Source organism: Anomaloglossus baeobatrachus, chromosome 4, assembly GCF_048569485.1.
Source record: "Anomaloglossus baeobatrachus isolate aAnoBae1 chromosome 4, aAnoBae1.hap1, whole genome shotgun sequence".
NCBI classification, from domain to species: Eukaryota; Metazoa; Chordata; class Amphibia; order Anura; family Aromobatidae; genus Anomaloglossus; species Anomaloglossus baeobatrachus.
The window spans coordinates 458,385,918-458,406,474 of record NC_134356.1 but is presented as its reverse complement, the minus strand read 5'-3'; the positions used below and the strand labels follow the sequence as shown (position 1 = coordinate 458,406,474).

Here is a 20,557-nt window from a genome sequence, read left to right as displayed (position 1 = left end):
CCATCACACATCACACTGGTAACGCCCCTTTAATTTAAAATAATATCTGGAGGCGGAGTTATCTTCAAGACAGCGTCCGCCCCGTAGCCTGGAACAGCTCATTTACATACAGTGATAAAGGATGATGTTTCTACATCAAGGCATCTAATATGACACCTACAGGTATGGCTTTTTTTTAGCATTCCATAACCTGTATGCCCATATTACCAATTTAAAAAGGTCAAAGTGGTGACAGATTCCCTTTAAGATTTTACAATTCTAATCTGTGAGCACAAAATTGTGTTGTGTAAAACTGTATGAATTTCTACTGTATGAAGTTTTTCTGATCTTAAAGGAAGCCTGTCACATCATTTGTCAATACTAAACTACCCAAAATATCTTATTAGTGATGCAATGTGCATAACTAACAGTGTTAGCAAGCAAAATATCCCAGTATTAAAGCAAAAATATCCACTTTTTATCCTTAGGCAATTGCATTATAAACCTTGTTTTTCAGTCATATAGGTGCCGCTTTCGAGCGTTCCAGTCACGTTCCTCTTCATAATATTGTAGCCTATCACAGTCAGATTGATGGACTGAATTGCCTCAATGTCATGGCAATCACAGAGTAAATCCTGCGCTTGTGTGGCGCCCCTGAAGCTTCAGTTGCCACAGGGTACTGCACCTTATTTAAGGTGCGGTACTCATCCTGGATCCAGAGGAGGTTAGTACCGGTTCCACCACTCACCAACTCATATACACAACCAGGTTGGCCTCCCCAATGGGGATCGACTATGATTGAGTGTTAAGGCAGTTACCAAACATGGGGGGCTGACACCGACTAGTGACAGGGAACCAGGGGAGAAGCAGACACGAGGGGGAGTTAGGAGCAACACAAGAGTGAGTTCTCCACCAGGAGAGGAAGAGGGCAGACTGGTTTTACCAGTGGCTCTGGTGGGACGCAGGAGTTAATACGGTCGCCGAGGGGAAAGCTTCATTGCTTCCTCGGGACCGGCGCAGTGCAGGGAGCAGAATCCTAGGGTGGATTATACTTCAAGTTGTCCACCAAAATCTGCAGGCCAGGGGGATTGCATGTCCCTCCGGCCCCCACAGTTCCCGGAGCACAGTGCTATATAGGATCCAGGATCGTTTTCCAAGGCAGGCCCCACAACAGACCTTGCACTTGCATACGGGGCTGGAGTAAACACTTTCCAAGAACCGGGGTCCCCAAGAAGCTTCAGGCAATGGGGATTCACTTTAATAAGTGCAGGGAGGAAGGGCCCACTGTCCACTGTACTGGTTTTGACCTCCAATGGATCTGGGATCGGCTGGGACCCATGACAGTAATGACCGGCATCTTCCGGGTAAAACCAGAACTGTGAGTAAAGAAAACCTTGAACCCGCAGAGATTGTGTCCGCCTGTCCTTGCCGATGCCAGCGCGCCACACTTCGGCACCCGCCATCACTACTCCCCTCATCATCCTCTCCAGGGCTCGCTCCACCTGTGGGGAGCAGAAGTATCTTAGCTGCTACTACTATCAGCCCCAGAGGATAGCGACAGCAGCGGCTGCTATTCCTTGGCCGCATACCGCAGGTGGCGTCAAGAAATCAAATCCAACACCATCATCACCCCCAACCCTTCTTCTATTGTACACCTCAGGGCCACGAAACCAGGCGAAAGGGCCACATGTGACATCCCCAGACCCGATATCATCAGGCCCGGCGACGAGTAATTTAACCCCTTACCCCTTGGGTACATTTGCACAGTTACAACCAGATCTCCTGGCATGCGAACTGAATCATGGTGTATGTCCCCAGCTTCATTTCTTATTTGAACATACTGTTGTGAGTCAGTGACTATGTGATGTTTATATCTTCTCCGGAGCATGCCCAGATAAGAAATTAAGTTGGGGACGTACACCCAGATTCAGTGTGTGTGCCCGAGAAGCTTGTTGTCAGCGCACAAGTGCGTGACTTACTCGGCAATTGCTGGGATGTCGGCGTAGTCCAGTTCAACAATCTGATTATGATGGCCGTGAATACTTTGAAGAGAACAGTGATTTGAAAGGTCCGCTTATATGACTGAAAGATGAGCTCTGTGATGCGATTGTCTAAGGCTAAAAAATTGGGTTTTTTACATGAATACTGCGACATTTTGCATGAGAACACCATATTAGTGATGCACATTGGATCATTAAAGGCTAGGACAGCCCTTTCTGATTCCATATGTTTCGCTCAGGTAAAATAAGAAATCCTATACTCACCTCCCATGCTAGCACTGTTCCCACAATGTTAGTACTCATGTTCCTAGGGCTTTCATGACATTGTAATGTCACCCAAGCCCCAAGTCAAATCACCACTCGCTTCTGTGTCCCAGCCTTTGCACACATTAGTTAATCAATAGGAAGTGAGCATTGCGGCTGCCGCTCACTTCCTGTTGATTTATCCTGTGCGTCAAGGCTGGAAGAAAGAAGCTGGTGGTGATTTGGTGTGGGCTTGTGATGTCAATATCACGAGAGTCCTGAGAATGCGAGTACTGACACCACTGGAATGGCACCAACACGGTAGGTAAGCATAGGCTTTTTTTTATTTTACCTGGGGTAAATATGGAATCAGACGAGGTTGTCATAGTAGTATGTAGAGTGGTGCAGGGCGGTAGTCATGAGTGAGAGATTGACTCTAATGCCCCAGTATGGCACATAAAAATGGTGGTACTGGCTGGGTGCATGGACTTATGTGGTACAAGTCATATATCTTAGCAGGACACATGTCACCATTGTCTTTGGACTGCCAGGACCAAACAGCAGTGATGACTAACATGGAGATGTCACGACCGGGGATAGAAGCTATACCGGCCGAATAGTACAATACAAAGGGAAGGAAAAGGAATGCCCTATCGCTAGGGAAAGGGGGAAGTGGTGACCCCTGACAACAACCTGCAGCTCACCCTCACTACCCTCACCAACCTTATACAGGTTTTGCAACTGTCACTGAGCTGGAATACCTCGGCCCCTGTCTTACCCTGGCAAATGGGCCCTAAGTAACGATGGAAGGTATGAGCTCTTTGTCAAGACCACTGACACTAAAGGAAGACACAAGGGAACAATAGAGGGGAAACAGAAATGCTACAAACTGAGCCTGGGTATATAGCAAACGTCAAAAACTTATCTTAGGTGCAGCTACCACAAAAATCTCTGGAACAAGAGTAGATGACCACTGCAGACCACAGCCAGGAATAACTATAAACCGCACTCAAACCACCCCAGGATTAGTTTTAAAAAATAAGTCATAGGCTGGCAACTGAGAGAAAAACTAACAGTTTCCCAGGGTCATAGAGTCCGCTGCTGAAGAAACAGGGAACTCTCAGATAACAACAAGTGCTGCCAATCTCTTGGATTTTCTAACACTCGCTGCCACTCGATTGTCAGCTGGCCATGACATTTCTGTGACAGGTAATAACACATCCGTGACAGGAGAATAACAGTTTTCTTTAACCAGCAGTTCAATTGTCGCGAGCGGAGAAGGGGACGCTGCGCTCTCCCAATGCTCGGGTCCTGCCGCTGCTGCTGCGGCTGCTGCTCGGTGGTGGCTCGAGCGGTGGGCCGGATCCCGGGGACTCGAGCAGCGTTCCTCGCCCGTGAGTGAAAAGGGAAATTGATTGTGGGGATTTGGTTATTGTCCGTGACGCCACCCACGGTTGTGGTGATATTGGTGACACCACCGCTGCTCTGGACGGGGATCCCGGGAGTGGTGACAGGGAGCAGCTTTGTTGTTAGTTCTGCCCTCCGTGGGTAGGGGGTTGGTTGTCCCGGGGCAATGATGGGGTAGGCATGGATGGCAGGCGGGCTACGGGTCCTGGCAAGGTGCAGGGTCGCGGGGGCAGCGCTGTGCCGCACAGCACGGTGGTACTCACTCAGCCAAGGATGAGGACACAGTTCTCGGTAAAACACACGGCTGGATGGACGGGTCCCACAGACGGCTGCGGTGTTGTTTTCTCCCGGCAGATTGATGGTGACTGCCTTTCCCTGCACCTATGTACAGTAGATGGTTCCAATGGGTTCCCACCAGTAACCCGCTCCCCGGCTTGGATGTGGGCCAGAGGAGCCCCTTTTGCCCGCAGGCTCTGGCCCTGGGAAACGGTTGCCTTTGCGGTGGTGGTATCTCCCTCTCTTGGTTGGACTGTTGCCTTCTGTCGGGACTTGGTCAATGGGAAACCCAGGAGGTTCCCTTCACTAACGGATTCGGTAAATTCACGGCGACTCCTAGCCTTGCCGGGGTCCGTAAGCCCCTGCCAAATGGTGCTGGCTTCTCTTCGCGTACCGGTCCGGTACCGCCGGGCCACCGCACATCCACGGTCCTTACAGTAGACTCCGATAGGCCACTCCTGCAGATGGTCACCACCGTCTGCCAACCTTGCTGATCTGTCCGGGCTCCAACCCGGACACCTGCAGTAGCTCAGCACACTTTTACTCTCTGCACTTAACTCTGCTCTGCACTCAAGCTCTGCCTGAGCTAAACTGACTACAGCTTCCTGCCTCCAGGACTGTGAACTCTTCGGTGGGCGGGGCCAACCGCCTGGCCCACCCCCCTGGTGTGAACATCAGCCCCTGGAGGAAGGCAACAAGGGTTTTGTGTCTGAGTTCGGTGTGCCTGCTGGGAGTGTGGGGTGTGTGGGTGTTGTTCTCTGTGGCCTCTGGCTTGTCCAGGGCGCCACATTCCCCCTTAGTTAAATGCAAACTGTCCGCGGGCTGCCCGTCCATCACTGGTTTTATTTTCACAACTGAAAAATAGAAAAACGGTAACACATAACAATTATAATAACATCTTCCCACATCGGTAGGTACTCTTACTTTAACGTTGCGTAACGGTTACGGCTTCCGCTCTCTTCCACCCAAGCAACCTGGCCCTGATGCTGCCCCTAAGCAAATGTGCAGCACCCCTTGACCCCAGTCCAGCACAAGTTGCCCGAGTGGGTTCTGTCCTTTTCAGGGGACCCACGTCCATGGGGAACCCCTGAAACCCCCAGAGGATCGCCACCGGTTCCGGTGGTGGCTGGGCCCCAGCCTGCTCCACTGCGGGCCCTTCCTCCAATCTGCCTCTCCAGAGGCGGTAACGGTGAAAGCCACAACAACATTATTTACATGCCACAAGTTTGTGGTTGCCCTGCTAGTTCTCGGGCCTGTTCATAAGGAGTTCCTTATGCATAACTTGAAAAAGGGGGTCCCAACGGGGACCAGTTTTGCCGGCAATGACCGGTTTTAATCAGCAGCAAATCAGGTGACTCTTCTCGGTTGATCATTTACTTTACTCATTTTCAAACTTTCAAAACTTTTAAATGGTACTTTTAACACACACACACATTTTTTCCCCCTTTTAAAGAGTAGTTTCCCTGTACCTAAGTGGGGGTCTACCTAGGTTGAGACGAGTGGACCTCTGGGGCCCGGTGTCAGTGGGGATAGACAGTGGGGCAGAGGGAGCAATAAGTTCCTCTTCCCTGCTATTGTGTGGGGCAGGCGGAGGCATAGGGGAGCTGGGTACAGGTTCATCCCTGGGCACTGGCTCATGGTCGACCACTTCCATCACTTCTTCATCCACGGGTTGTGGGAACAGTATCACTGGAAGAATCACCGCGCCATTCTGTGTGGGCCAGTCCGCTGGGAAGTCACCCATCACGGTGTGGATTACCTCTTTTGCCTTCTCCGCCGGTTTAGGAACCGGAACTTCAGCTGCTGTCCTCAATGCTGGTGGGCACCTCTTTAGATGGTCCCGGGAAACCGTGGCCAAAGTGCCCCCTTGGTCACGACTGATTTGGTAGGCCTTCCCATCTTCCCATCCTGTGGGCTGTATGACATATGGGGTTTGCTCCCATTGATCATCCAGCTTGTGGGTCCTCCTCTTTCGCTTCAGCACTAGATCTCCAGGCTGGAAAGGGCCAGCAGATGCCTTCTGGTTGAAGCGTTGCTCCTGCTGTTCCCGACTCCGACTCATGTTCTTCTCAACATATTCCTGAATCTGTCGGTATTGCACCCTCCGCCCAGTGTCCCATTCAGCTGTCGAAGGGAGTGCTTCTGGGGCCTCCAGTCCCATGTTCAGATCCACCGGTAGCCGGCCGGGGCGAGCCCTCATCAGGTATGCTGGGGTGCATTTCGTTGAGCTGGAAGGGATATTGTTGTACATATCGACCAAGTCAGGTAGCTTCTCCGGCCACAGGTTCCGCTCTTCTAGCGGCAATGTCTTGAGGAGGCCCAGGACCAGGTGGTTCATCTTTTCACACATGCCGTTGGTTTGGGCATGGTAAGGCGTGGTCCGGATCTTTTTGCAGCCGTACAACTCACAAAATTCATGGAACACCTCCGCTTGAAAGGCCGGGCCTTGGTCAGTAAGCACCTTCTCAGGGTATCCATGTGGTCGGCAGAAATACACCTGGAATGCTCTAGCGGCAGTACGGCCAGTTAGGTCTTTGACTGGGACAACCACCATGAACCTGGAATAGTGGTCCACCATGGTTAGAGCATAGGTGTACCCACTTCGGCTGGGGGTGAGCTTCACATGGTCCAGGGCAACCAGTTCCAGTGGTTGATGCGTGATGATAGGGTGTAGGGGTGCTTTCTGGCTGGCCTCGTCCTTCCTTCTTAGCGTGCAAGGACCACACTCTCGGCACCAGGCCTCTACAGATTCCCGCATTTCACTCCAATAGAACTGCTCTCTTAATAGCATCTCTAATTTCTTCCACCCGAAGTGTCCAGCACCATCATGGTAGGCTTGCAGTATGGTGGGCACATTAGCTTGGGGAATCACCAACTGGCGGATCTTCTCATGGGTCTTCGGGTTAATCAGCTCACGGTACAGCTTCCCCTGGTGTAGATACAGCCGGGTCCGTTCTCGCCACAGGCGTCGGGCTTCAGCTGGGGCAGCAGGGTCCATCCCAGCAGCGCCTTGTTCTACCAAGATCTTGACTAGGCGGACAGCGGGCGCCTGGTCCTGGGCTTCTTGCCACTCCTGGCTGTGCAGCGGGTCCAGGTTTACCCGTTGTTGATGAACATGCACCTTCTCAATCAGTGGCCGATGAAATGCGGACAACTCAATCTCCTCGAGGTCATCATCCTCGGGCCCTTCTTCCAACAGGTGGGGCATCCAAGAGAGTGCATCGGCATTAACGTTGGCACGACCGGCCCTGTACTTGATGGTGAAATCGTAGTTGGCTAGCCTAGCCACCCACCGCTGTTCCAATGCGTCCAGCTTGGCTGTATCCAGGTGGGTTATTATCCGTGAAAGCGGTGAACTTAGCGGCTGCCAGGTAATGGCGAAATCGCTCTGTGATAGCCCACACCAGTGCCAGGAGTTCAAGCTTGAAGGAGCTGTAGTTCTCAGGGTTCCTCTCAGTCGGTCGGAGCTTCCTGCTGGCTTAAGCAATCACTTTTTCTTTTCCGTCTTGGACCTGGGATAGGACTGCCCCTAAGCCTACATTGCTGGCATCGGTGTAGAGGATGAAGAGGCGGCTGTAATCAGGGTATGCTAGGATCTCCTCTCCAGTCAGGGCCGCTCTCAGCTGGCAGAAGGATTCCTCATGCCTGTCTTCCCACATCAACGGGGCTCCTAGGGGTCTACCACCTTTGGTCTGTCCCACGAGGAGGTTTTGCATGGGGGCAGCCATCTTCGTGTATCCCTTGATGAAGCAACGTAATACCCTACCAGGCCCAGGAACTGCCTCACCTCCTTCACTGTGGTCGGCCTCAGCCAGTCCTGGATGGCGGTGATTTTCTCAGGGTCAGGGGCGACACCCTCCGCTCCGACCACATGCCCTAGGTACTGCACTCTGGGTTTCAGCAGATGACACTTTGAGGGCTTCAACTTCATCTCATATTTGGCAAGGGACGCGAACACTTCCGCTAGGTGCTCCAAGTGGGCTTCATATGTCTGGGAGTACACAATCACATCATCCAGGTACAGCAGGATGGTCTCAAAGTTTAGATGCCCCAGACAGCATTCCATCAGCCGCTGGAAGGTTCCAGGGGCATTGCACAGCCCGAACGGCATGCTATTAAACTCGCAGAGTCCCATAGGGGTAGCGAATGCAGTCTTCTCGCGGTCTTCTGGTGCCACAGCCACCTGCCAGTACCCACTGGTGAGGTCAAGGGTGGAAAAGTAATTAGCGGTTCTCAGCGCAGCCAGGGATTCCTCAATGCGGGGCAGAGGGTAAGCGTCCTTATGTGTTATCTGGTTAATTTTTCGGTAATCCACACACATTCGCATGGTGCCATCCTTCTTCTTAACCAGTACCAACGGGGTGGCCCAGGGACTACAGCTGTCCCTAATAACCCCTGCCTCCTTCATGTTCCTCAACATGTCCTTGGCACATTGGTAGTGTGCAGGGGGAATAGGTCTGTACCTCTCTTTGATAGGGGGGTGCTCGCCGGTGGGGATATGGTGTTGGACCCCTTTAATCTGCCCAAAGTCTAGGAGATGTTTGCTAAAAACCTGCTCATACTCCCGTACCACCCGGTATACTCCTTCCTTGTGGTGTGTAGGGGTATCATCAGTGCCTATGTGTAGCTGTCGACACCACTCGTCTAACTCCCCTTAGGATGGGTGAGTGCTGGCAGTAGGTGGTGAGGTGGGGGGAATGGCCTCGTGGATGGTGTGGGGATCCAAGGTGAACAACTTGGCGAGGGTAGCGTACCGGGGAAGCCTGACTTCTTCCTCCCCGCAGTTCAGCACCCTCACGGGCACTCTCCCCGTCTTTACATCTACCACCCCTCGGGCGGCCATTACCATGGGCCAGTGTTCAGAGGGCATGGACTCTATCATGGCGGGGTAGTCACGCCCCTGGGGCCCTACCGCTGCCCTACACCAAATCCTCATCTCGCTCCTGGGAGGCACAATCAAAGAGGCAACATCCATCACTCTCACCCCACCAATCTCTCCTCCTGTCGAGTTCACATGTTGGCGGTACATCAGGGCTCGGATCTCTCGCTGCACAGCCCTTTGTCGGCTCCCCGCCGCCGTAGTGGCCAGCTGCTGTAGTAGGGTCAGCACATCACTCATACAGTTCTCCATCACGTTAGTCCCTAAGACTATCTTCGGATTATGATCACTAGGTTCATTCATTATCACAATCATACCCTGGTGTTGCAGTTCAGCTTGTCCCACAGTCATGGCCACTTGCTTGTACCCCACTTGGGTCAATGGGAGCCCATCAGCAGCAATTAGTGTTATACTGGCATCTGGAGGAGCCAGCTCGTCTTTTCCCCAATACCGTTGATACAGTGTGTATGGTATGGTGGTTACCTGTGATCCAGTGTCCAGGAGAGCCATCACTGGTATGCCGTCCACAGCCACGGGGATGATGGGCCGGGCCCCGATGTACCGGTCCCACCAGTCTGGGGGGCCACGAGGTTCTACTCCTGAGGATTGGCTCATGGCCCCAGGGGTTGCTCGTTTAACGGACACCGTCGGGAGTAGTGGCTGGGTTTGCTGCACCTGTAACAGATTGGGGGTCCATTCCGTGAGTCATTGGCCCTTCTCCGCTGCATCCAGGGGACGTCCTCAGGGTTGTCGGCAAGCTGCATCTTCACCGGAGCCTGGGATCAGGTAGGAGGCTGGAGTGCGGCGAGGATCTTAGTGAGGTCCCCATCCATGCGGCGAACTTGAGAAGCGAGTTCTTCCATCGTCCCGCTCGAGGCTGCAGGCACTGGAGGTGCTGGCGGGGTTGTGGCCACCACAACGGGAGCAGTCTCAACCGGCCACGGGGCTGGCTCAGGAGCTTCAAATGCGGGGGGTTGCAGAGCTTTGATGGCCCGTTCCTTTAATACGGCAAAGTCCACATCCGGGTGTTCTAGGGCCCACAGCCGAAGCTGTTTGCGGTCTTCTGAGGACCTCATCCCCTGCACAAACTGCACACTTAACATTTTGTTACTGTCCACACTGTTGATGGTGTCCACCCGCTTCCGGAGTGCGGTTTGCAGGCGCAGGGCATAGTCCTGAATGCTATCTGCGGGTCGTTGCCGGCATTGATAGAACTGCATCCGCAACTCTGCTTCGGTACGGGTCTCAAATGCAGTCTGCAGCTTTTCAAATATGGTGGCTACAGAGGACCGGTCCCCCTCAGCCCAGGTCTCCTCCTCCTGCTCAGCCGCGCCGGTTAGCTGCCCCAGCACTCGCGCTGCACGTTGCTTATCAGTCAGCGGGTACAGTTCTAGTAGCGGACTAAGTTTTTTCCGGAAAACCTGCAAGGCATCAGGTTTCCCATCGTACTGCGGTAGCCAGGCAGCTCTGGGCACATAGGGCAAGGAGAACGGCATTACCTGAGCGAGAGCTGGGGCCGCGGCGCCCCCCCGCCAGCGTGGCCGGGACCTGGGCAGGCCCATTCCCATCTACGGGTGCTTCCGCGGCTGCGTCCGCCGCTCTTCCAGCGGCTCCGTCGGGCGCAGACATCTTGTTTCCGTCCCCCTCAGTCTCTTTCCGGTTCCTCCTCTACAGGGGCGGAGTTTGGGCCTTCGCGCCTCTACTACTCGAGGAGACGCTCGAGCGGGAATTTTTTGCGCCCAAGATGGCGGCTTCTGCAAATTTTCGGCAGGATACCTCCGGCGGTAACAAGGCGCACCTCTACCCAATGGCAGAGCGGTAAGATCCTGTTCGTGACGCCAATTTGTCGCGGGCGGAGGAGGGGACGCTGCGCTCTCCCACTGCTCGGGTCCGGCAGCTGCTGCTGCGGCTGCTGCTCGGTGGTGGCTCGAGCGGTGGGCCGGATCCTGGGGACTCAAGCGGCGTTCCTCGCCCGTGAGTGAAAAGGGAAATTGATTGTGGGGATTTGGTTATTGTCCGTGACACCACCCACGGTTGTGGTGATATTGGTGACACCACCGCTGCTCTGGACGGGGATCCCGGGAGCGGTGACAGGGAGCAGCTTTGTTGTTAGTTCTCCCCTCCGTGGGTAGGGGGTTGGTTGTCCCGGGGCCCGGTGATGGGGTAGGGATGGATGGCAGGTGGGCTACGGGGCCTGGCGATGTGCAGGGTCGCGGGGGCAGCGCTGTGCCGCATGGCACGGGGGTACTCACTCAGCCAATGATGAGGACACAGTTCTCAGTAAAACACACGGCTGGATGGACGGGTCTCACAAACGGCTGCGGTGTTGTTTTCTCCCGGCAGGTTGATTGTGACTGCCTTTCCCTGCACCTATGTACGGTAGATGGTTCCAATGGGTTCCCACCGGTAACCCGCTCCCTGGCTTGGATGTGGGCCGGAGGAGCCCCTTTTGCCCGCAGGCTCTGGCCCTGGGAAACGGTTGCCTTGGCGGTGGCGGTATCTCCCTCTCTTGGTTGGACTGTTGCCTTCTGTCGGGACTTGGTCGTTGGGAAACCTAGGAGGTTCCCTTCACTAACGGATTCGGCAAATTCACAGCGACTCCTAGCCTTGCCGGGGTCCGTAAACCCCTGCCAAATGGTGCTGGCTTCTCTTCGCGTACCGGTCCGGTACCGCCGGGCCACCGCCCGTCCACGGTGCTTACGGTAGACTCCGATAGGCCACTCCTGCAGACTGTCCCCACCATCTGCCAACCTTGCTGATCTGTCCGGGCTCCAACCCGGACACCTGCAGTAGCTCAGCACGCTTTTACTCTCTGCACTTAACTCTGCTCTGCACTCAAGCTCTGCCTGAGCTAAACTGACTACAGCTTCCTGCCTACAGGACTGTGAACTCCTCGGTGGGCGGGGCCAACTGCCTGGCCCACCCTCCTGGTGTGAACATCAGCCCCTGGAGGAAGGCAACAAGGGTTTTGTGTCTGACTTCGGTGTGCCTGCTGGGAGTGTGGGGTGTGTGGGTGTTGTTCTCTGTGGCCCCTGTCTTGTCCAGGGCGCCACACAATACTTAACAGTTTCCACAGTTTTTCAGTAACAACTTTACATATGAGATAGAGGGTACATATCTTAAGCTCAGTTTCAGTTTCACAGCATGGTATCAGCCACAGTTCTAGTTTTCACTGGCCATTTCCTGATGTTTATGGACTGTGAGCTCCTGCACAACCCAGGCTAGTACAACAATACTGTCTCTGATGGTCACCTTCCCTTTCAACGAGTCCACGTCTCCTTCCTCCACACAACTGGGACATCAGGATGTCAGATCATCACTAAGGCAGGAATGGAGCATTAGCTTCATAGATGCTTCCAGGTGAAGGTCTCTTCTTCCCATAGGGGAGGTGGTAGAGAATTCACCATAGTGCAAGCAAAGAGCATAGTGCTCACAGTCACTAGGAGGGATTCTGCCCGGGTAGGCCGTCCACTTTCACTTGCCAGTGATGATAACCCAATAGCTTGATTGCCAAGGGTTCCTAGCCATTTATCTGTACTGTAGCTGCTTCAATTTAGAGCCACTCTTCTCAGGGTATGTCTCTAGCCCACCAGTTGTTCCTGTCCGATGCTGTAGTCAACACCCAAGAATCACGGTATCTCACTCCGGTCTCAACGCTTCAGTTGCCACAAGTCACCCACTAGATGTGGCCTTGACGTCCGTACTAATCACTAATGGTACTCTATCTGCAGTTATGCAGGAAAATCACTTACACTAGACTCTTGCTCCTCCTATTGTGGACTAGTTTAAGCACTTAAGGGGTGTTCCCACAAACAAAGTTCAGGTTAGCAATAGATCTTGGAATTATAATAATTTCCACAATTGGATATTTAAAAAAAAATGTTCCTGCGCTGAATGGTGGTTTCTGACTGTATATGAACATGGTGTGATCATATCACATCTCCTGCGCAGGGAGGGAAGTAAAATAGTATATAAAAAATTACTGCACGGAATTGCAAATTATTCTTTCTTTGATGTAAAATATTTTTTTAAAACAGGCAGGGAAATGCTTTACCTAAAAAAAAAGAATAATCTATGATTCTATACTGTTCTATCTGTATTCTCTCTTGTGTCCTCCCCTGCCCAGGAGATGTCGTATCATAGTCATAGTATCATAGTATCATAGTTTTTTAGGTTGAAGGGAGACTCTAAGTCCATCTAGTTCAACCCGTAGCCTAACATGTTGATCCAGAGGAAGGCAAAAAAAAACCCAATGTGGCAAACAAGTTCCAATGGGGAAAAAATTTCCTTCCTGACTCCACATCCGGCAATCAGACTAGTTCCCTGGATCAATACCCTGTCATAAAATCTAATATACATAACTGGTAATATTACATTTTTCAAGAAAGGCGTCCAGGCTCTGCTTAAATGTTAGTAGTGAATCACTCATTACAACATCATGCGGCAGAGAGTTCCATAGTCTCACTGCTCGTACAGTAAAGAATCCTCGTCTGTGATTATGATTAAACCTTCTTTCCTTAAGACGTAGAGGATGCCCCCGTGTTCCAGTCGCAGGCCTAGGTGTAAAAGATCTTGGGAAAGGTCTCTGTACTGTCCCCTCATATATTTATACATTGTGATTAGATCCCCCCTAAGCCTTGGTTTTTCCAAACTAAATAACCCCAAGTTTAATAACCTGTCTTGGTATTGCAGCCCACCCATTCCTCTAATAATCTTGGTGGCTCTTCTCTGCACCCTCTCCAGTTCAGCTATGTCCTTCTTATATATCGGTGACCAGAATTGTACACAGTATTCTAAGTGCGGTCGCACTAGTGACTTGTACAGAGGTAGAACTATATTTTTTTCATGAACACTTATACCTCTTTTAATACATCCCATTATTTTATTAGCCCTGGCAGCAGCTGCCTGACACTGTCCACTAAAGTGAAGTTTACCATCCACCCATACACCCAAGTCTTTTTCTGTGTCTGTTTTACCCAGTGTTCTACAATTAAGTACATAATCATAAATGTTATTTCCTCTACCCAAGTGCATGACCTTACATTTATCTACATTAAACTTCAATTGCCACTTCTCAGCCCAATCCTCCAAATTACATAAATCTCCATGTAATATAAAATTATCCTCCTCTGTATTGATTACCCTGCAGAGTTTAGTATCATCTGCAAATATTGAAATTCTACTCCGCATGCCCCCAACAAGGTCATTTATAAATATGTTGAAAAGAAGCGGGCCCAATACTGACCCCTGTGGTACCCCACTATGAACTGAGACCCAGTCCGAGTACATACCATTAATAACTACCCTTTGTTTCCTATCACTGAGCCAGTTTTTAACCCAGTTACACATATTTTCCCCTATCCCCATTATTCTCATTTTATGTACCAACCTTTTGTGTGGCACCGTATCAAAAGCTTTTGAAAAGTCCATATACACAACATCCACTGCATTTCCCTGGTCCAGGCTTGAACTTACCTCTTCATAGAAGCTGATCAAATTAGTTTGACAGGATCGATCCTTCATAAACCCATGTTGATACTCTGTCATAAGGTTATTTTTCTTGAGATACTCCAGTATAGCATCTCTCAAGAAACCCTCAAGGATTTTACCAACCGTAGAGGTTAAACTTACCGGCCTATAATTTCCCGGCTCAGTTTTTGTCCCCTTTTTGAATATTGGCACCACATTTGCTATGCGCCAGTCCTGCAGTACCGACCCTGTTATTGAGGAATCTGAGAAGATTAAAAATAATGGTCTATCTATCACAGAACTCAATTCCTGTAGTACTCTGGGGTGTATGCCATCCGGGCCCGGAGATTTGTCAACCTTAGTGATTTCGAGGCGGCGGCGTACTTCCTGCTGGGTTAAGCAGGTAATATTCAAGGGTGAATTTATGGTATCACTGGTCATGTCATCTGCCATGGCATTTTCTTGTATAAAAACCGTAGAAAAAAAGTCATTCAGCAGGTTGGCTTTACCCTCATCCCCTTCCACCATTTCACCAAGACTATTTTTAAGGGGGCCAACACTATCGCTTTTCAGTTTTTTACTGTTTATGTAGTTAAAGAATATTTTAGGATTATTTTTACTTTCTCTCGCAATGAGTCTCTCTGTCTCAAACTTAGCTAACTTAATTTGCTTTTTACATATTTTATTTAATTTTCTATAATTATATAATGCCTCATCACTACCTACCCTCATCACTACCTACCCTACCCATAGTATGATCAGACTATGTCCCTGCATGGTCAAAGACAACCATGACACTGTACATAGCCGGGGCACATAAATAAAATTATGTCAGCACAGTAACATTTTTTTTTAAAAACACACCAGTTCTTTGAAAAAAATGTTTTACTAAACATCCACTTGACAACAACAATGTACAGTAGATAGCAGGTACATAACTTTTCGTACAGTTCTTCTTCCACACAGAGAATTTCTATACACAGCCTCTTTGTTGCCCCAATCTCACTTAGTCCAGCCTCCATCAGTCTTGCTCTGTTCACCACAATCCAGCTTAGCACAACATCCATGTTAGTGAAAGTCATATCTTCAAAGCACGGTCCACCTCCTATCTTCCTCTCAAAGGAACTAATCTCCAAAATGGCTGAACTCAGCTTCTAGCTAGCTTATGCTTAGAGAACTCCGACCTGGTGCATTTACTTCCTCGCACGCTCTTTGTTCCATCCTGGCCAGTAAATGTTGGACCGTAGTGCTAAGTGACCTGTCCAAGAACCTGTCTATAGTTGCTCACTCTGTATTTTGGTCAATTCTCTCTCTCGGTACTCTGCATCACGCTATCTTCCATTTCGGTCTCCTCTCACATAAGGACACTGACATCATGCGGCTCTGATCACTAGTCAGGTCTGAAACTGCAGCAAGCTGGGCCCTATCAGACTTCATGACAGGAAACTGTGACTAGTTTGTCACTATAGCCACTCGAACTCTGGGCTAATCCCAAACATTATCTCTAATTCTCATTACTGTTAAGCAATACACACGGCAACATTATTAATTCATGTCACAGTTCACATTACAAAAACACTGTTGTCTTCTATGGGGAATGCTGTAGCATGTCCATCTCCTTACATGTGCATGGGGTATGTGCACTGCACACGGAGAGATCTGCTGTGTGCAGTAAAAGTATTGTGGATAAGAGTTACGAAATTTCCCCCAGCTACTTCACGAAAACCTGAAGGGTAAATTGAACACGACTGCTTATTTATAATCCATAGCAGATGTAAAAAAGCAATTATGTAAAGAAATTCGGACAGATTTTTAACACTGCGGAATTCCATAGCGGATATGATCTATGCGCACAGACCCTAGTATTGCTATAATGATGTGGTTGAGGCTATGTGCGCACGTTGCGTACAGTCACTGCAGAAATTTCTGCAGCGATCTGAAGAGCACACGTGCGCTTCAAATCGCTGCAGAAAATGTTCGTAGTGAAAAAAAAAAAGCCGATTCCATGCGCTCTGACTGCAGCTCCTCCCATAGACAGAGCAGGGGCTGCCGGCAAAGTGCACGGAAGAAGTGACATGTCACTTCTTGAACGCAGCGCTTCAGGCAGCAGCCGAATCGCTGTGCTCTAAGACGCCACGTGCGCACGGCTCCTGCATAATCTTCATAGATTATGCAGGGGACGCAGGACGAATGCAGTTACGCTGCGCTACAAAGCGCAGCGTAACTGCATGTAATTACGCAACGTGCGCACATAGCCTAAAACTGATTGTCAATTCTTTTGTTTTATTTCTCTAAATAGCAACAAGCCTGTAAATTTGATGAAGATAAAGCAATAAGCCTGAATGTAACCAAATACTACAACCTTCCTGATGAAGATAGCATTGTGTCTGCAGTGGGACTGGAAGGCCCTGTGGCTGTTGGGTTTGCAGTGACTCATGATTTCATGACTTATACCCATGGTAATATGGCAATGTATTGTTTGTATAGTGAATGGATGGTTTTCTTCATCTGTCACCATAATTTGCTCATCTGTTTGTAATAGCATTAAAAGGGAAAAAGTGAAACGAGGTGCTGGTTAGGTTGCTGCTGTATGTAAAGGCCACGTCTCACTAAAGGCCACGTCTCACTAAGCGACATCGCTAGTGACATCGCTGCAGAGTCATGGTTTTTTGTGACGTAACAGCGATTTTGCTAGCGATGTCGCTGTGTGTGACATCCAGCAACGACCTGGCTCCTGCTATGAGGTCGCCGGTCGTTGCTGAATGTCCTGGACCATTTTTTGGTCGTTGCTCTCCCGCTGTGAAGCACACATCACTGTGTTTGACAGTAAGAGAGCAACGATCTGAATGTGCAGGGAGCAGGGAGCCGACTTCTGCGGACGCTGGTAACCAAGCACAGCGTCGTTACACGGGTCGCTGGTGGCTGATCTCTGATCGCTGTGGAGATCTGCCTGTTTGACAGCTCACCAGCGACCATGTAGCAACGCTCCAGCGATTCCTGCCAGGTCAGCTCGTTGGTGGGATCGCTGGAGCGTCGCTTAGTGTGACGGTACCTTAAGTTAACCACATCTCGTCCTACACTATTGTGCTATTGATAGCAACAGAAAACTAATCAGATATCATTACAATCCCACAGAAATGAGTGAGAATCCTTTATAAAAAAAGATTTAAGGAGCAAAAGAGCATGCAGAAAAATGTTAGTAAGCCGAGCCCGAGTAGAATAAGAAAAATATATCAGCATTATGTTACCGTTCAGAAAAGGGTTGGATGCTTTTGTCTTTTTTTTAGTTTTCCTAAACTCAACAGAAAACTTAGTTTGTGTTTGTTTTTTTTAATACAAGGAATATATGATGGGGAATGTGCAGAATCTGCCAATCACGCCATTATTGCTATGGGATATGGAACTGAAACAGATGAAGATGGAGAGGAACAGCCATACTGGATAATTAAGAATAGGTGAGTTACGAATACACCTTTTAGTTTTAGAGCATTAACTGCAATGACTAAATACATTTTTAGTGATTAATAATTAGCATAAATATAACATTATTATTATTATTAATAATAATAATAGTGAATTTAGATTATTTGGGGCTCACAATGTCTGTAAAGTGCCATGAAATATGATGGCGATAGTTAAGCAAAGAATAATAAATAACTAAATAAATAAATTTAGAGTTTAACATTCTCTTTGTTGCAGTATATAATTTACACAGAAACCAGTACTAGAAATTCAGAATACTATGTGCTACTAAATTTGGCCGTCTTGAACACACTCTCAAATTGCTGGATAAAAAAATAAGCAAATATTAGACTTTACATCTAGAAAATTGGATACCATTCCCATACATCCCTCCCATCAATTAAGGGAAATGATGTGGTGAGGTTTATTTGCTTATGAGTTTGGTAAAAGAACCACTACAACAACTCAACCTACAGAGCCACTTCCTGCAACTTTGCGTCATGTCCATCCAATATTTTAACTTTTGATTTGCAATGTGCATTTATGTTGGCAGTCATGGGTACTGCAAAAGATACTTTCCTGTCTAATTAGCTGTGAGATATGGCATTAAAATTATATGTATTTGCACATAAAATAATAGTAATCCCAGCAAGATATCACATCAGTCCTTTATTTTCTTTCAGCATTTGTGATTTATCCACATTTAAACATTTCTAACAATGTACTAAAAAGACAGATGTACATAAACATATAATTTTAAAAAAATGTAATGTTTATGTTTTCGAGGCAGCTAAGGATAAATGTAAGATAATTAATTGGGCTCATGTAGTAAAATTGTCCAAAGTTAAAAGGATCCTGTCATCTAAAAAAAAAGCTATTAACCTGCAGATATGGTGTTATTATGCAGGTAATAGCTTTCTGTGTAGCTGCTGCACTGAGAGACCCACTGCTGGGGGGAAATTAACTTTATTCCTCTGGGCAACTGTGAGCTTTTAGCCATAGAGGTGCATTCAACGAAGTTTCAGTCACTGTGCAGTATACATAGTGTGTGAAATGATGTCAAACGTCTAATTTTTTCCCTCACAAAGGAAATAAACATGTGTATGACAAAACATGTAATTGCAATAATTTTATTGGACAAATACTTCATTTCTGGAACAATTTCAAGAGTGCCAACACTTTAGGCCATGACTGTAGTTTTATACAATACCCATCTTCTTTGTCATTATATTAATTTGATAATTGTGGCTTTGCCTTTTATATGTTTAGGCCTAAGATACACATCCGTGCCGCCGGTACGTGTTTGGCAGTTTTTCACGTACCGGCGGCACGGAGACACATGGACATATGTTTTTATTATTGTTTGGACACACATAAGTATTTTGGAATGGAACTTGTGTTCGTTCCGTACTTACGTGCGTCCGTGATTTTCTCACGCTGACATGTCCCCGTATTCTCCGGCAGCACGGGTGTCACACGGCCCGCACCCGTACCACACGGATGTATTGTGGATGCGGTTCCGTGTGACACACGCCGGAGAACACGTGTCATTAATTTAAAAATAAAAAAAAACACATACCTCCACCAGCCCCGCAGATTCTTCCGCTGCAAAATGTTCCTGCTGGCCGCTGCTCATTATGAGCGTGTAAAGGAGGTGGGCGTGCTGCCACGGACGCTAATCTCCTCCACCCCACCGCTCGGCCAGAAGCAGCGTCTACGAGGAGTGGGCGGGGCTGGAGCCGAAGATCAGAACCCTGGACAGCAGCGCAGACCACGTGAGTATGCAAATTACCGGTTCTCCGTGTGTTATCGCGGATAGCACACGGAGAACACACGTGGACCGCAAGTACCCGAGACACGTACTTACCACACGCAACACGCACGGAAAATACGTGTCTCGCGGCACGTGCATGTTTTTAACGGATGTGTGTTGGAGGCCTTATATTGTATTCAGCTCATCAGTGACTTTATATTCACCAATAATTTACTGTCATCTCACAATCAGTATTTTCACTTCTCACAGTTGGAGTGAGGCCTGGGGAGAAAAGGGCTTTGCAAAAGTCAAGCGGAATGTCGATAAGTGCTTCATCTCAAAATATGCAGCAAGTTTTGACTTCCTGGAGTAATTATTAAAAGTCAATATTCTATTCTACATTTATGTTTATGTGAATGTAGTACAATGTTACTGTCATTCTTATTAAAAGCGCTTATCTGTATAAATAAACTAATGCATCAAGTCTGTTTTACTGTTTTGTGTTTTGGTACTTGCTTTGTACATTATACTTTACTAAACTGTGCTTACTAGTCTGTAACTTTGGCTCCTATTCCAGACTTACAGTAGATGAAGAATTCTTCAAGGTTGAACTGGGTGTCATGCTTTAAGACATGGTAGGTGCATTACGACCAAGAGATGTCTGATGCACAACAAATATACAAAAAACAATACAAGTATTGGGAATACAATAACAATGGTGGGCTCTAACTCTAGTGAGAGGGGTAGATGAGACACCTCCTATCCTGTCTCTACTCTCCTAGCTAAGCCCTATATATTCTTCTCAGCTGAGACCTTGAAAAAGCCCTGTTGTTGCTCTGGCTAGTGCGTTGGCAGGTGGGAGACGAAAGGTAAGATGACACAAGGAAAGGTAATACATTCAGGGGAGACAGCAACAGAAGGATAAAGTCCGGCTTCTGGAACACTCCTTCACAGGTCCTTCCACCAAGGGAGCCAAAATACAAATAGATTTGTATAATTATCAGGATTGCTGAGAAACCTAGCTTCTTAAACAGAAAGGGGCGTGGCTACAAATTACCTGCAGCTGGCATGCCCTGCTGGAGAGCTGCT

General features: G+C 48.7%; 1 protein-coding gene across 2 annotated transcripts in view; it reads left to right on the top strand.

Moving 5' to 3' along the window:
• The window catches only part of LOC142301679 (cathepsin L-like proteinase), a 48,158-nt gene extending 28,214 nt beyond the window's left edge, over positions 1–19,944 (top strand). For both annotated transcript variants that reach the window (XM_075342697.1, XM_075342696.1), the window contains 3 exons: positions 16,553–16,712; positions 17,594–17,708; positions 19,739–19,944. In XM_075342697.1, coding sequence (XP_075198812.1) covers positions 16,553–16,712; positions 17,594–17,708; positions 19,739–19,841 — 378 coding nt within the window. In that variant the 3' untranslated portion in view covers positions 19,842–19,944. The remainder of the gene's footprint in view (positions 1–16,552; positions 16,713–17,593; positions 17,709–19,738) is intronic.
• Positions 19,945–20,557: the final 613 nt, after the last annotated feature.